We start from the raw sequence: 16137 nt of genomic DNA, 5'->3' as shown, positions 1-16137 counted from the left end.
ACCGACGAAAACTGTCGGGGGTCGTTTGGGAACAAGTGTAAGGGGTGCACCTTTTCCCGGTAGGTTGTAATCTGACAGCCAGCGTTGGTGGATCGGAAAGCAAGCTAAGAAAAAAGTCAATGATGAATAGTTCTTACTGCTCGGAATGGACTGATCTCGAAATACAGAGAACAGATGTACGCAGGGGAGCCACATCGCCTGGAAGAAAGGGCATGTGCATCCTCCAGCACAGGTGTCGACGGTTTGGGTGCATCTAGGTGTTTGCATCACAAACTACAAGTTAGTTTACGTAGCTGGACCTCACCTTGTTTGTTCCGACACTTTCATACGGCAGCCGCGGCGGTCGCGGACACAAGCGCCTCAAAACGAGAGAACATGCAGATGCCATCATTCGACAGACTATGTTCAGAAGGTGGGCGTCACCCTCTAGGATTTGCCGCCTGTTTCATCGGTACGACGTAAGCATATCAAACTCCCGCATGAGCCACTGGGCGTGCTGGAACACCTTTTGAATGGCATGCTTCAACGTGTCAGGGTGCTGCACCCGATCTTTAAGGCGCCCGTTCGCATTCTCCAGTAGGTTGTTGGTCACATTACCGAAATGAACCATTCCGGACTGTGCGTGTATGGCCCATTTACGGGTGATGTACAACCAGCGAGCCGTGAGATAGGAGAGAAATCGGGGATCGGTTCGGCGGAGAAGTTGTAGTTCTTGTCGGAATCTGTGTGCTTGTAATATGATGAACATAAAACCAACTGTACAGCATTATCCAGGCGAACCATGCGGTGAAATATGTGCCGGCTGTTCACAGAATGTGTCTATGACCGAAAATATATGGATATTAAATCATACATACGTGCTTCCTGATGGCTTTGCGGACATGAAAGTAGCAAAGCATAATGCCACAGACGAACACGACTCTTGCTGTACGCATTAGCGCCGCCAACTTGTCCATCACAAAGGTCCTGACCGGATACGCTTCGCCCATCATTTCTTTGAATAAGCCGAACAGTTTACGCATGGGAGTAAACTGATCGCTCTCTCCGAACGCACATATGACCGGACGCCCGGTTCCCATGCCGTCCGTTATCAAGAATGTGTATATTTTATATCTAAATGCCGAATATTAGATGCTTTAAAAAACTTACCCACGGCGGTTTGTTGCACGTGTCCCGTCCACATTCACTACATCTGGAAAGCGTCGGAATAACGCTATCTGTTGCCATCGGGAGAAACATATGCGGCTATGGTGACCTTCCTCTCCCTGACACACAAGGACGCGTCCGGCCTCCCGAAGTTTTGCCAGGACCGAATGGATATCGTCTGCTACATTAAAACCCAACCATTCAGCACCTAATCAACATAGCTGGTCGACACTCCCGGCGGTAGTTGTGTATATCCTTAGTTTTAAGAATCCTTCCGGATTAATCCGCCACAAACTGCCGCACCTCACATGACGGCGTTCCATGTCTCAGCAGAGCCCGGCATGTGCCCAACTCGTCTTCGGTTAGGCGTCGATTGACTGGAAGACGTTCGTGCAGAAACTTTGACAGTTTGTGGTTGTGTTCCAGAAAATGAGAGGTAACTGCCAGTTGGTTCCTTTGCCTCCGTGGACAAAACCGCACTGGACAGCTGGTGGTTCGCGCACTTTTTTATTAAAAAATGCTCTCGGCTCACTAGCTTCTTCGGATTCCACGGCTTTCCGTTGGTCTTGTAGGGCGCCTGCTGCATTTGTAGTACACCCATTCGCAACGCAAAATAGTGTTGGTGCTTCGATTACTGGATGAACGCACAAATATCACAAAGTTGTCCTTCATGTATTCATTAAAGGTCTTCTCAAATGCCGTGAAGGATAAAAACGATACACCCACAAATTTCTCAACGAAAGCCACTTCCGAAGCCATAGCAGACGATGTTCAAAGCCGAATGTGCGCCAATAATTTTCAAAAGAGATCGATTAAAACAAATCGCAAAAAGATGATGGCAGATGAGTCTGGTTTTCAGTCCACGCATATATGCAGAGAAGTGCAACATTTTGACGTTAAAGTTTTTATTTCGCCCGCAGGGGTTTTACAGAAAAATGCATTGTGCCTCTAGCCGCTGGCACTAATCAGACCTCGGCCAGATGCGGGACCAGCAAGCGTCCCGAATTTTCGGTCAATCTTGCCTGGGATAGGCTTCTCGGCCGTAGCGGCACCTCACTGGAGTTCCTGCGAACACCAGAACCTCGTATAATTTCAAAAACTACCACAGGCGGGTGATGCGTAAACTAGCAACGAAGCCCAAAGCTAAATCAAATGGTCTTACTTGAACTGATACATGTGATTCGGGTTATCGGAGACTCGCTACATGAATGGTGAGTACACTCACCTACGTAGTGATGTCACGTGACATCACGGTTACATACGGTTACATACATCAGCGGTTACGTACGTAACCGCTTGCGACTTCCATCTCTTGTTCTTCCCTGTTTTGCGCATTCCCTCTGTTCTAGGCCATCTGATACTATTCTTTGCGGGAACCAAGTTCATAGTATGTAATGTGACTGCAGTCACATTTGTCGAACTGAACCGAACATGTTGATGGTAACACGTGGTGGGTCAGTGCCTGGACAACGTTCTGCCATTACCACTAACCGGCCTTTCAAATACTCACCGACACTTGACGCTGCCGTTTTCGTGTCTTCGGTAGAGTCCTGCCATGATCAGTGTCGAGTATCACAGCCTCGTCCAACCTAATAATCGTGTTTTCACCATGTATTCATCCCATCTGACTAGCCCAAAACTTTTTATTTTAACTTCACAAATCCGGCCAAATCAATACAGGTACCTGTTGCATCTCTTTTTCGAAAGTCATAAAAAGATCACCACACACCCTGATCCGGTGTTGGGGAAAGCTTAGCGTCACTGACATCTCCCTTTTTGTCAACGTTCCTCGCCAAACAAATCCGAATTTTGAACAGCTGGTCCTATCAAAATTTCCAACGGATCTCTTCATAAAGTGACTGGACTAGTTGTACACCTCCATAACTCATTGATCTATACTGGGGCTTCTCATACCATGCCGATGAATGAGTAGAGGTTTGACTAACGTAGTCTTCTTGTCCACCAACTTGTGGGTTGCAACATGTGTGATAAGGTGCTCCTTTAAAAAAGAGCTGCTCTGACGGTTGTATGGCGATCTCCACTACCTTGTGGTTAGAGCTTTCAGCCAAGTGCTTTGGTTGAGGACACTTATTGTCCTCCTGTCCAGTTATGGCTGAATCTAAACCCGTGTACAACCATGATTCTTACAAATAAACCTGCTACCGTGCCACACAAGCTGTCCTGTGATATCATTTGCTGGCCACAGGGTGAGTATCCAAACAAGGCAACTGTTGACTCTCCAAGGATCTGATCTTCGCCCTTCCGTTTCCGTAATCTTGATTAACTCTCAATCCTATCTACCGCTGCCTGAACGCTCATTATTGCTGCACGTATATGATCTTAAGATTAGGTGTTCCAACCCAGGCATCTTACAGAAAGTCATCTTAGACTACTCAGAGGTCCGTTTTATTTAACAACGACAAAACCGTGTACGTGAGTTTCTACAAACAAATTTCTCGTCCAGTTGCACTTCCAATTGAAGTAGGCGGACGCTGTGTGAAGACCACCGTGACGTCAGCCTGGTAGCTGCGGCATCGATAATGCTCTCTGGTCTTATCCTTCGAAGGTTATCTGCCATCATCATCATCATCATCGACAGCTTAACATCAGTGTTCAACACCGATGCTTCACTGCTGTAGGGCTATCTGAACACAGGGAGACAGATCCGTGAAAACCAAGATCGGTTCCGTCCTGCAAGAGGGTTCACTCATCAAATCTTCACCCCCCCCCCCGACAGATTCACTGCTTCCAACAGTGGTTGTGTTCCTTGTCTTCCCTTGTCTAGGCTTGGGCAACCTGACAATATCCCAGCCCTCGTGTTTCCTCCGGGTTGCATGGCATGGTGGGTGGCACCGAAATGGTGCTGCAGCTGAACTGTTTTTTGCCTTTGCTTATGTGGACTGTCAAGCACTGTGGCAGTGTCTATGGAGCAAAGGTGTCCCGCATAAATTCTTGACCGTTCTTAAGGCGTTGTACGCCAACTCCCGCGAGCATATGAAGCACTACTGGAAGTTCTCACCTGAGTTCACCGTATCGATTGGTACCGGACAGGGCTGTTTTCTTTCACCTTCCCTCTTCGTCATTGATACGATCATGGAAGACTCACTACCAGCCTCTAATGCCCATGGGGTCGAAGTATTCCCCGGGTCGTCCGCTCACGTATATCGACTATACAGACGACATAGCTCTTCTTGGATCTGACCCCGTGGTAATGCTAACAATACTAAATAGTCACAATAATTCCGCCTTACGGTTTGAGGTGCGCTTCACACCTGCAAAGTGTAAGGTGCCACGGCAAGTCTGGGTCGGCTCGAAAACTAAACTCATGCGAATGAGCCGATTGTGGTGGTAGACAAGTTTTTTTAAACGGGCCGCTGTATCAATCCCGGTGTTCTCGCTGAAGGAGATATTTCCATTCGGATTCGGAAGGCCAGAGTAGCTCTTGTGAACCTGCATCACCTGTGGCGTAGGCATGTCATCAATTTATCCGTCAACGGCCGAGATTGCAATACTGTGGTCACTTCATGTTTTTATAAAAAGATAAAATAATTGTTCAGATGTAACACCTTTTCGGTACCTAGCTGCCATGCCATCCAAAGGAAGCACGAGGGCTGGAATACTGCCAGGTTGTCCAAGCATAGACAGGAGAAGTCGAGAGGCGGAGTTTGGGTTCGATCAGAAACCTGGCCAATGCACGCCGAGTAAGTCAAAGGACTTTCAGTAACCATCGATGTGTTCGGAGCATTGGTTGAGTCGCATGAGAATACCGGATCAGCAATGATTTTCGGAAGAAATAACTCACCCACATTAAATGAACTGATCACACTGCATAAGTTGTGCTAGCTTGGCTACATGCTCCGTATGCCAGTCGATCGACTTTCTCCAAGGGTTCTCTTCGCAGAACCATTTGAAGGGTGGAAACGATCCAGGGGAAGTATGAAAGCCGTTACCAGAAAATTCAGCTGCGCTGACATTACCGCCTCTCTGGATGAGGACCTAGAGACGGTACATCACCAGTTTGAGACATTGTCAGACATCTCCCAGTTGCGCCCTCAATGGCGCTCGTTCATCCAAGCTTTGCATAACTCTCTCAGTCTTTCCACTTGAATGTCCACTGACAACCCTGTATCTACGCATCAATTATGTTAGCTCCCGCCTCCAATGTGGAGCTACCTGCCTCACCTAACCAAATCATCGATGAACGAAACTGTGCAGCTATAACCACTGTACGACAAGTACGCAGTTCTTACAGCTGAAAATAATGATGATATGGAATGAAAGGAATCCTTCTTAGTATCCTCCTGAGCCCGTAGCTAACTTACCGAATCGTATTGCTGTCTTTCAGGTCAATATGGTGTCTTGTCCAGCTCCTCGCCATACACTTTCCAAAAACACTCACGCGAAGTCTATCTCAAGTACACAGTTATCTGCATCACAAGAGTTGAGATGTTGTAGGGTCACTTATGCTTGGATGGGTGATGATGATGGCGGCTGCCCGTCAACAGTTGCTTGTGTGGGGTTCGTTGGCAAAGTTTGAGTATTCCGTAAACGCGGGGCGAAATGAATCTGGTTAGAGCGCGAATTTACTGACAGGAAGTTCCGTGGTTCGAACTCGACCTCTGTTTCTCGACTTCCCTTGTCTAGGCTTGAGCAACCTGGCATTATACCAGCTTTCGTGCTTTCTTTAGGTGGAATGGCAGCTAGGCGCCGAAAGGTGGTTACATCCGAACAGTATCCCGTGAACACTATTTATTCGCCCTTCTTGGATCTTATTAGGTAGGCGCGGTCCCCGACTTCTCGCCAATTTTATGTTCTATTGGAACCCCAATTGCACGAAGTTAGCAGGATACGCGCATTTGCATAACAATTTGGTTTTGGCAGGAGACTCACCTGGAACCCAGCTGAATCTCTGGTTTATGTTTTTTTAGCAACTGAATGTGCTGCACCCGGCCGCCTCATGTTTCAGTTGGTATCGAGATATCGCGATTAGTGTCAACACTGATGTTGCAGTCTTTGATGATGATGATGATCGCGATACATGCATAGACGTAATACACACATCACAAGCGAGAGACTCAGCTGGGCTCCACGATAGTCTCCCGTCAAAACCAAATTGTTATGCAAACGCGTGTATCCTGCTAATTTCGTGCAATTGGGGTTCCAGTAGAACGTAAAATTGACGTGAAGTCGGGGACTGCGCCTACCTGATGAGATCCAAGAAGGGCGAAACCGGTCGTGGACTGTCGAGGAGTTTTCAGTGACCTTATGAGTAGTATATTACGTCCATTCGACATCCATTGAGCTGGCCACCTGCAGTTGCTCAGCCTGATAACCATTCTACAACTCAGCCCTGGAGAGTGTACTTGGGACCCACGACGGCTTCGAAAACAAACGGGTGCCTTTTGTTTCTCAAGTGTCTCAGCTGATGATCCTGAAGAATTCTTGCCCACGCTATTCACATATGGAAGCTAAATCCTCTTTCGGTGCCTGTTAAATTTATTTTCCTCCGTGTGGACGAAAAAGGCTATCCCAACTACGTGCGACAATTTGATACTGATACTCGTTTTGAAAATACTTGCTTACAGCGAGTGGCAATCACGGAGGAACCAGCTACCCTCCCCCTCGTTGTAACCGGGCTCTGTGCCTCTTATTCTACATCGAAGCCACGTGAAGATGGGACCCGGAAAAGCCAGGAGCATTCTGGCCCGGGAGGGGCTGTGTGGAGCGTACCTTCACTCCCCTAACTGTTAGTGCAATGGCGTGTGCATAGGTTCCCCACTGCCCGATGTTCCTTGACTTCATGGGGGCTTCCACTTCTGTCGACCGGCTAATTCTTTCCAAAACGCTTGACGACATCGTCGTGGGGGCCACTAAAGAAGACCTATCCCGATTGGACGCTGTCCTTCAGCGGATAAATGACTGTGGGTTCCAGCCAAAGAAGGGAAAAGGTGAGTTCCAATTGAATCCAGTGAAATACCTTGGTTTTGTTATCGAAAAAATGGCCGTCGACCCGACCTGTCTAACATCGGCACAACTGTGAGAATGCCCCCACCGTCGAATGTCGTTGAACTCAAGTCTTTTTTGGGTTGATTAGCTACTCTAACGTTTGCGCGATTCTTTCAACCAGTTTTTGACCGAAGGATGTCGGCGGGATTGATTACGCGAAGTGAAGAGGCTGTTGCAGTCTTAACTTTTACTCACGCACTTCAGCCCCCAGCTGCCTATCGTTCTCACAACTGACGCATCGATCTGTGTTGTCATTGCTCTTAAATTATCTGATGGCACGCAAAAGGCGATCGCTCACGCCGCAGGGTCGCTGGTCCCCACCGAACCGAATTACGGTCAGGTTGAGAAAGAAGCGGTAGCCATCATTTTTGGAGTAAAAATGTTCCACAAAGTGCTTTACGGCCGACAATTCACGCTTGTAACGGATCACAAACCACTGCTGGCTATATTCGGTTTCGTCTGCGTAGCTAACCGTCTACAACGATGGGGCACGGTTCTTCTCAGCTACAACTTTAATATAAAGTATGCCTCAACCGGGAAAATTGGACAGGTGAATGCGCTAACGTGCTTAATTGCTTTCCGTGAAATGGAACCAGAGGACACCATGCATAGAAACCGCTGCTGTTGAACCGGAAGTCCGTGTTGTGGTGTTGGAGACCGTGAAAAAACTTTTGGCGCGGTCTGAGATGCCACCAAAAAATGACAGCATATTACAAAAGACAATGTAGTACTACCAGTCCAGCTGGCCAACAACCTGTTCATCAGGGGAACTCCGGGAACTTTTTCAACAACGGAGTTTATTATCTTTTGTCAGTGGTTATCTTCTCTTCGGTGGCCGAATTGGCGTTCCCACCGAACTTCGCCACCGGGTCCTAGCACAGTTCCACAGTGAACATCCAGGGATGAAGGCCCTCGCTCGCAGCTATGTTTACTGACCTGGTATGGATGAGCACATGGAGCAGGTATGTCGGAGTTGTTTCCGTTGCGCAGCATCCAGAAGGTACCCAACCAACAGTTGCCGCAGCCTTGGCTACAGCCAGAAAGACATGGTCGCGCATTAACGTGGATTTTACCGGACCAATGACGGACAAAGTTTCCTCATCGTTTTTGATGCATTCAGTAGGTGGCCTGAAGTCATTATTATGTCTGAGACAACAAAGATGGCAGCCATCACTAAAGTGCGGCATTTGTTTTCAATATTCGGTGCCCCGGAAGCTATTATGTCCGACCATGGTCCTGAGTTCACATTCCACCAGTTTGGTGAATTCCTTCGAAGACATGGCATCACATGTTACTTCCCCACCATTGCACTCCCAATCCAACGGTCAAGCTGAACGGTTCGTAGACACATTTAAACGCGCGCTGACAGAAGCAGAACGGAAAGGGACCATGGCAACAGTCTTGGATAAGTCCCTGTTCAATTATTGAACAACTCTCAATCCACGGCCTCCGGACGGTCAGTCTCCAACAGAGATTTTGATGAACAGACGGTTGAGGCTCACCCATGGCGCTATTCTACCAACACTTACGTGGTTTCAATCACTGACTGGAGGGAAACGAACGTTCAGGCCTGGAAACCGTGTGCTTGTCAGGGACTGTCTCTTTGGGCACCGAAGATGGACTGTTGTAGTCGTTTTCAAAAGAATCGGTCGGCTTATTTACAGCGTCCAGGTGGGATCATTAATATGGAAACGACATGTCAACCGACTGAGTGCCGGATCCCAAAAGCGGAAGAACAGTTACTAGACCTCAACTTGATGATTGAAACCTTTGACCTCCCAAGATCAGCACCGCTTTACATGTACCGTCCAAGACGGATCCATTGCTGCAACTGAGACGCCTGTCGCGCCAGAAGACTGGTGGAACCTTTTCAACTTGGTTTGCGCCGAAAATCCTACGTTGAACGGCCAAAATGGGGAGGTATCAGGAAGGTCAGATTCCTGAAAGCAACCCAGAACACTCGGAACCTACTGATACCCCAAATCTCCACCAAAATCTTAATAGGAAAGCCGGCAAGCATCCAGGCCAATCAAACATTCAAGCAATTCAGCAAAAGCCTGGATCGATGAAATTAAAATTCAAATCGCGTGAGATCTCTTGTAAGTGTAGCACTCGCACGCACTCGCTTGTTCGCAAGAAACCTGTCGTGTTCCTTATCGGTGAGTCTTTTTTCGGCACTAGGCGCTGGATCGGGAACAGCAGTCGGATGTGTTGAGTTTGACGAGTTACCGCCTGCCTAATTCGGAGTGGCGGGTTCCTAGAGATGAGCGGAGTGGTAGAAGATAGGAGGGAATGAAGTGTTTCATGAAAAGTTTGGCGTCTTCCAGGATGGGGTTCCCATACAACCTTGTGCTTGGTTGAATGCACTGAACGATATGGCGGCTAACTGACGTCAGATGCGACTGTACTGTCAGGTCTTATCTATACTATCTTACTGATTGTAGAAGTTATGGGCATCTCGGTCGTTTGTTGTAGGTTAGCTCTAGGTCTCCATACCTGTGCCGCTTCCAGTACAAGGATTTATTCAGATAAATTGACAGTTGTACGGTAGTGAATCACCAGTGTTCACCTATGGTGTTGGTGTCTATGATGATTATGATGGTAGCAATAATAGGACTGAACATTGGTGCTACTTGAGTCTTGAATAAATGTCCCCGCCGGTGCCGAACGTAATTCAGCCCGGCGGATTATCAGATATCAAGTCAAGCTCAGCGTGCTTGCCGACGGTGAAACCTGTTGGGCACAGAAGGCCAGTAGAATAGAATGTTCGGAATGCTGGAAGATTATTTCCGATGATGCTTGTGATCAGTCCCCAAAAACCACTGCTGAGTGAATCAGTCAATAAATTAGGAGCTCTTGACTGCCAGGTGAGCACTTTGAAGAGTAATTCTCATGGCCACCTGCCGTTACTCAGTCGGACTTAATTTGAAACCTGAGAGGTGAACCTGAACCCCCTATTGCCTTTGATGTTAATAACTGCACAGCGCCACCCCGCGCATGTTTCGGATAACCTCACACCCGCGCTGTTTAAAGTTGGAGATAAATTCTTCAGTCAACACTTGCGTGATCACTTTGTATTCATCTGGAAAATGGAGACTGTCCTAGACAACTGAGGAGAATCCGTGATAGTGCTCGTTTTCAAATAAGGGCCCGTAGTGAGTGTGGTGACCACAGGGGGATCAGCTTGGCCCCAGTCGTAACAACCTTCTTGCATCAATTGGTCTTCATCGCCTTACGGTGGCTCGTGAAGCAAATACTTGGGAATACCAAGGGGGATTCCGGCCCGGGTTGTGTTGACCATACCTTCACAATCTTTCAGATGCCGGAACAGTGCCATATGTATAAATGACCAACAATTCTGGTATTTCAGGATTTCCAAGGAACATCCGACTCAGTCCACCGGTCTGTTATCCTCAACACACTTTCTCAGCAGGGAACGCCACAGAAATACAATAAGTTCTTTGTATTCTCGGACTTCCTGGCATGTGAGTGTACACCTGGAGCTCTCCAAAAGCTCCTTTATACATCCTTTGACAAGGATGCCCACTCTTTCCATTCCCAATCAACGTCGTGATCGGCAGGATAATGTGACAAACGCTGGAAGGTCTTCGAAACCCTTGTGTTCAAGTATATGCTGGCGAAATATCACATAGTGTAAGGTGATGCTCTGGACGTACAGTCACTGAACACGCCACTCACAATGAAGTAATAGGCATTCGTCATTGTGGAGCGTTTTACGTATCTCGTAGGTTCTGTTGGCTCAGATTATGTGACAGATTATGTCAGTGTACAAATATTTAAGGGTGGGGTCGCGTTTTCCAGCTTTACTCACCTATGGTGGCAAAGCATTATATCGCTAAAGCTTAACGGACGTGTATTAGGTTACAGTAAAGGCTCTTGTTATACGGCTGTGAGTCATGGTCTCTTTGGGCATCGGGTGACAACCCACACAGCAGAATTGATATTTTAATACTTATGATCAGTTCTGGAATTAAATATTTGAGCAATAGTTGAAAACTGCGAAAGGGAAACTGTAGAGATACTGTCATCAGGAGACAGAGCCAGTTGAATTGAACGAAGTAGGCCCACGTACGGTGGGCTGAACTAGTCTCTAAAAGTTTCTGGTAAGTGATTAACAACCAGGTCAATGAAAATATGTGCCACCAGTGGGCTTCTGTAGGTTGATGATGATGGAAATCCAGGGAAACCGACGACACAGACCAGGGTCAATCATAAGAAGTTGTTATTCGTATGTATCGGTGTGTGTTGCTTACTGCTTGTTGGGTGTTATCATCTGGTTCAAGGTCATTTTTCCGGAGGTGGGTAGTACACAAGTGAATTCGGTAGCGTGTATATCGCGAGACGAACATATAACCCAGGGTTTGTGCAACTTACACTCATTCCTATGGCTTATATCAATATGAGGACGCACGTGACGGAGTAGCTGCAATGGAATGTTGTCTTTAATTTCAACGCCAGATAGTTTTTAGAGTCGGACGCCATCGGATACAACGATACGTCCCAACAAGCCTTCAGCTTGTCGTACAGAAAATATGCTTGTATTGGATGTAGAATATCCGTGACCTCTGGTGCTACATGTGTCGGCATTTGTGCAGCAGCGTAAGTTAACACTGCAGTGTATAAAGTTATGTTCGTAAATCGCAAGAAAGTTTCCGTTTGCAGGGACAACCCATTAGTTTGAGGTACCATATTCGGGTATTTTGAATGATGCGGAGCTTTCACTGGGCTGGAACGCATCATGTATGATTAGACACTTAAGTCTAACTATCCAGCTAGTGGGCGGTTTACCAGCGCTCATTATGCGTAGGTGCAATTTCAACGGGCCATCGCTCCTGCCTCACATTGTTCCTGAGGAATAAGCTGACTGTATAGAAACAAAGTGCCTTGTTAAATGCGTGATATTGGAATTTCCCCGGCCAACATTTCTCAGATTTACGAGATCTCAGATTTGCGAGAGATACTGCAGACCTTTTGAAATATTTTGTCGGCGTTTTATTATTCGCTTGGATAATAAATAGTAATAATAATAGTAATAACAACTAAATCTTTCTGCTTTAACACCCTTTCGGTGCCTAGCTGCCATGTCACCTGAAAGAGGCACGGGGGCTGAGATAAAGTTAGGTTACCCCAGCTTGGATTAACGATTCGAACCACACTGATTTGAGAGTTAAATCCAGAAAATTATCATCATTGTCAGCTGTAATAATCGCGTACTCGTCGTACAGTGGTTGTAGCTGCCGCAGTTTCGTTCACCGATGATTTGGGGAGAGGGGTAGGTAGCTGCGCATTGCAGGCGGGAGCTGATAAATTGAATTGAACTTGAATTCTTAAGCGCCATTGAGAGTTCGACTGGGCCATGTGTCCGGTCTCGAGACCCCCATCCAAGGAGATGACAATGACCAGCGCAGCTGAATTTGCTTGCAATGACTTTCATACTTCGTTGCCAAGTCATTGTGGCTCGTTTCCACCCTTTGGGCGGTTGTGAAAGGGGATCTTCGGGGAATTCGGTCAACTAGGGTACGGAGCACCTCACCAAACTAGAGAAACCTATGGAGTGTGAACAGTTCGTCTATCGTGGGCGAGTTATCTTTTCCGGAAACCATTCGAGGTACTTCAGCATTACTGATCCGGTGTTCCTACTAGACTCGGACAATGCTCCGAAGAAGCCGTTGATGGGAAAATGGATGGGAAATGGAGAAAAAAGTTTACTATATTGACATGGTCCTTATGTAAAGGGGGGTAGCAGTTTATTTTTACCAATCGGGCATTCAGCAACGTTTTGGTTTTCTGGTATTATGTATTTTACCGTGTATCCACAAAATCGTGTCCAGTGGAAAATTCTGACCACCCTCAGTACAGGCCTACCGGTTGGCCTCCTTTTTTGCACGCTACCTCCAACTGATGAATTCACCAGCAGTGACTTGCCGCTTGCTGCTTCTGTCTTCCGTGAAGTCGAACGCTAATGACTCTTCGTCACAAACATTTTTTGCTTCTATGCTTTTGTTTCTGAGATCTTTCGACATTGCTGCGCTTAGTTGACACGCTCTGTACTTCTTTGAGCGTGTTCACCGCAACTACCTCACATTGATACCACTTGATAAGTTTTCGTTGGCCCACCTACAGGTCGTTACTTGCGGTTACATGTTTGAAGTTATTATATGTTATCTCGAAAGCCAGTCTAAAGAATGTTACGCCCTACTGTCGTCAAAAACATTTCCCATCGTAGTCCTTCTGTCATTCTACGGTGCTTCTTTACTAAGAAGGTTTCATTGTTAAGGGGTCCGGAATATAGTCCGGTATTTTCCACACCAGTCTCATAGTAAAGTGTGCGGGACTCGAACGAGGTGGTCTCTTTACTGCTAAGGTCCCTGTTGGAAGAACCATTATAAGTCTAAATCAGTCCGTTTCAAGACTGTATTCGGTCTACTGAAACGAGTGAAACAGTGTCAAGAATTCTTATACGGTTAGGAATACAGCACAAAAACAAAGTATCTCACTACATACAATCGATGTTTAGTCGCTTCCGATCCTAAAAGTTGCAGCACCTGAAGTTGTTATGTTTTCTGGATTTGAGCGTTGAGTGCTCATATTTACTTGAAAGGTTTTGTTCTGGTCGTTAGTTCCCTCGACCTGCCTTCTTCGAAATCCCTGACATTTGATCACGCTAAGGGACATCTTTCGGAAGGCACTCATCCGCACCAGGTAGACGATAATGTTACAAGCGGTCTGTGTGAGCATGACACACCACATTATGTCGGAGATATTGAATGCCAGTGATGTTTGCTCCTGTGTGTTCGGTCTGCGGGAAAGGACAAATGCCGCATTGTAGGCAGCACTTTGCGGCAGCGCCGTGCACAACGTAACTAGTGTGATTACTACTAGAGTTTCGGATGCGGCCAAGTCCCGTCGATCCTTTGAACCAATCGACGAGGAAAGTTGGGCTCGTTTGTGCAGCAGTTGTCTGATCTTTACTAGAAAACAAATATTCAACACGCCTGTGCACAGTGGCTGAATCACACATGCATTTGAGAACAGTGCATGATAGACATCAAGTCCACTATATTTACTGTCAATCCAACACCACACTTTCTCTCCGATTGTCACCCACTCAACACATATGCCCAGTGGCAACATCATTACTCCGCTCAAGACAGTGACAGCAATCACGGCGTAGTAGGCGTGTCGCCTCTGGAAACGGAGCATTTTTACTGGCCAGTAGGTGCACATAAACCTGTCGCTCGCTGCCAACAACAGGAGGTTCGCGCTCAAAGTGGAACCGAACGAATAGGCGAAGCGATGTAGACGACATGCTTCTTGAGACTGGGAAAATGTGAAATAATAAACACGAGCTCTGGTCATAAATGGAAGTCCCTTTGCTGGAAAAAGCCACAACCAGCCCCATAACACATGGATCGCCGCGTTAGCTATTGCCAAAAATGCCAGGTATACAAGCTGTCGTGTCGGTCGTCGAAATCCGAGAAGAAACAGAACTGAAGTCCACACATTCGCCAGGAAGCCAAATGTGCATACGAATGGCAGGAGGTATCCAGAATAGATGCCTAGGATAGTGGACGAAACGCAGGTAGCCATACTGGCACCGGGAAGACCTTGTCGTACTTCTTCACACTGCACAAGCATATCATATGGTGTGTCGTAGAATGAATGGTTCTTCTGAAGTTCCAAGTATCTGCTCATTTTGGGAGTCTCCGTTTTGTTTATTTGGGCGGACATTTATACTGCTCCCACGCGTGTTGTAATTAGCGGATCAACCTGATCGTTATCTCTGCTCTTTGCATGTAGCGATTCATTAGCCTGAGGTCATTATTCGACCCTGATAATCATTCCTTGCGTCGCTGCTGTAATTGTCCTTTTCAGGCCGAGCACCGTGGATGGTAGAATGGGTGGGTTGATTGAGGTCAGCTTTTAGTTTGATTGTTTTCCCTCTATGGGTTTCTAAATATGCCCGTACTTTGTAGACTTTCATCGTGAAGCCGTAGGTCCTTCGTTAGTGCCAAAGCCCAGATTCCATTACACTGTGGTAGAACCAATGCTTGTATTGCTAAGTGATCCTAGATGGACGCTTTCCGCTTTCTTTGAAACACACCGGCGTTTAAATAGCGTGATTTAACCTCGATCGAGTTTGTACTATCCAGTACGCCGTTGCACCTTAAAGGAGGATTGAGTTCCTTTGTAAGGTTATTTGACACTGGTGATCAGTACAAACCTTTTGTAGCATATTTAACAGGACATTGAATATATGGTACATGTGCAGTACACCAAGAACCTGGCTGAAACAAGTAACAACGACTTCTTTATGGTACTCAGCTGGTGGGCTATCATCTTCTTGGTAGGCTACGCTAGTGGTCGTACGCACCTCTGTCCATTTATACTGAGAATGTTACGGGTCCATATTTTTCTTTGGGTACGCACTGACTGAATTGATACTATTAGAACTCAGGGATTGTCTCGTATTATGAGTTTCAGTGTAAATTACTGTTCATATTCTGGTGCCTTACAGTGGGCTTCACAGGTTATCCAAATGCTCCAAATTTTAGCCACTCACTCACCAATTCCATCAGAATGTCCTAGTCGGAAACTTCCTACACCACCACTCTCTTGATTCTGTAGAATCACGCCGCAAGACGTACGTGGTTACCCAAATTTTGTAATGTCTGATTGGTTCTCTCAAACCGTTCCTCTCACAGGTGGCATGAAGTGACTCTTCCTTCCCCGAAAAGATCACTTTTTGTCAGCCATGATTCGATGTCACCCTCTCTCTCTCTCCGGAGAGATGCAAAAATACCACTTTTCCCGTGGTGTCCTCTGTGAGAGGATTACTTAATTCGACCTGTGCATTAGAATCAGCGTTCCTGTCCTTACAGCTCATTTTCGCTGCTAAACTTTTCTTGTGGAGTTCAATTTTCCACACTTCAAGGTCTTGTAAAAGAACAGCATCCTAGATAA

General features: G+C 46.7%; 2 protein-coding genes across 2 annotated transcripts in view; one reads left to right on the top strand and one right to left on the bottom strand.

Annotated features, from left to right (window-relative positions):
* The window catches only part of T265_15509 (hypothetical protein), a gene marked incomplete at both ends in the record, with an annotated part of 50880 nt that overhangs the window by 4275 nt on the left and 30468 nt on the right, over positions 1-16137 (top strand). The window lies entirely within an intron of this gene.
* On the bottom strand, positions 13687-14904 carry T265_11715 (hypothetical protein; the record flags this gene model as incomplete). Its single annotated transcript, XM_009178445.1, has 1 exon — positions 13687-14904. The coding sequence occupies one exon, from the start codon at positions 14902-14904 to the stop codon at positions 13687-13689; it is 1218 nt and encodes a 405-aa protein (XP_009176709.1).

This window comes from Opisthorchis viverrini (genome assembly GCF_000715545.1).
Source record: "Opisthorchis viverrini unplaced genomic scaffold opera_v5_552, whole genome shotgun sequence".
NCBI classification, from domain to species: Eukaryota; Metazoa; Platyhelminthes; class Trematoda; order Opisthorchiida; family Opisthorchiidae; genus Opisthorchis; species Opisthorchis viverrini.
Note: the sequence above shows the minus strand (reverse complement) of the source record. Positions and strands in the feature narration are given on the sequence as shown.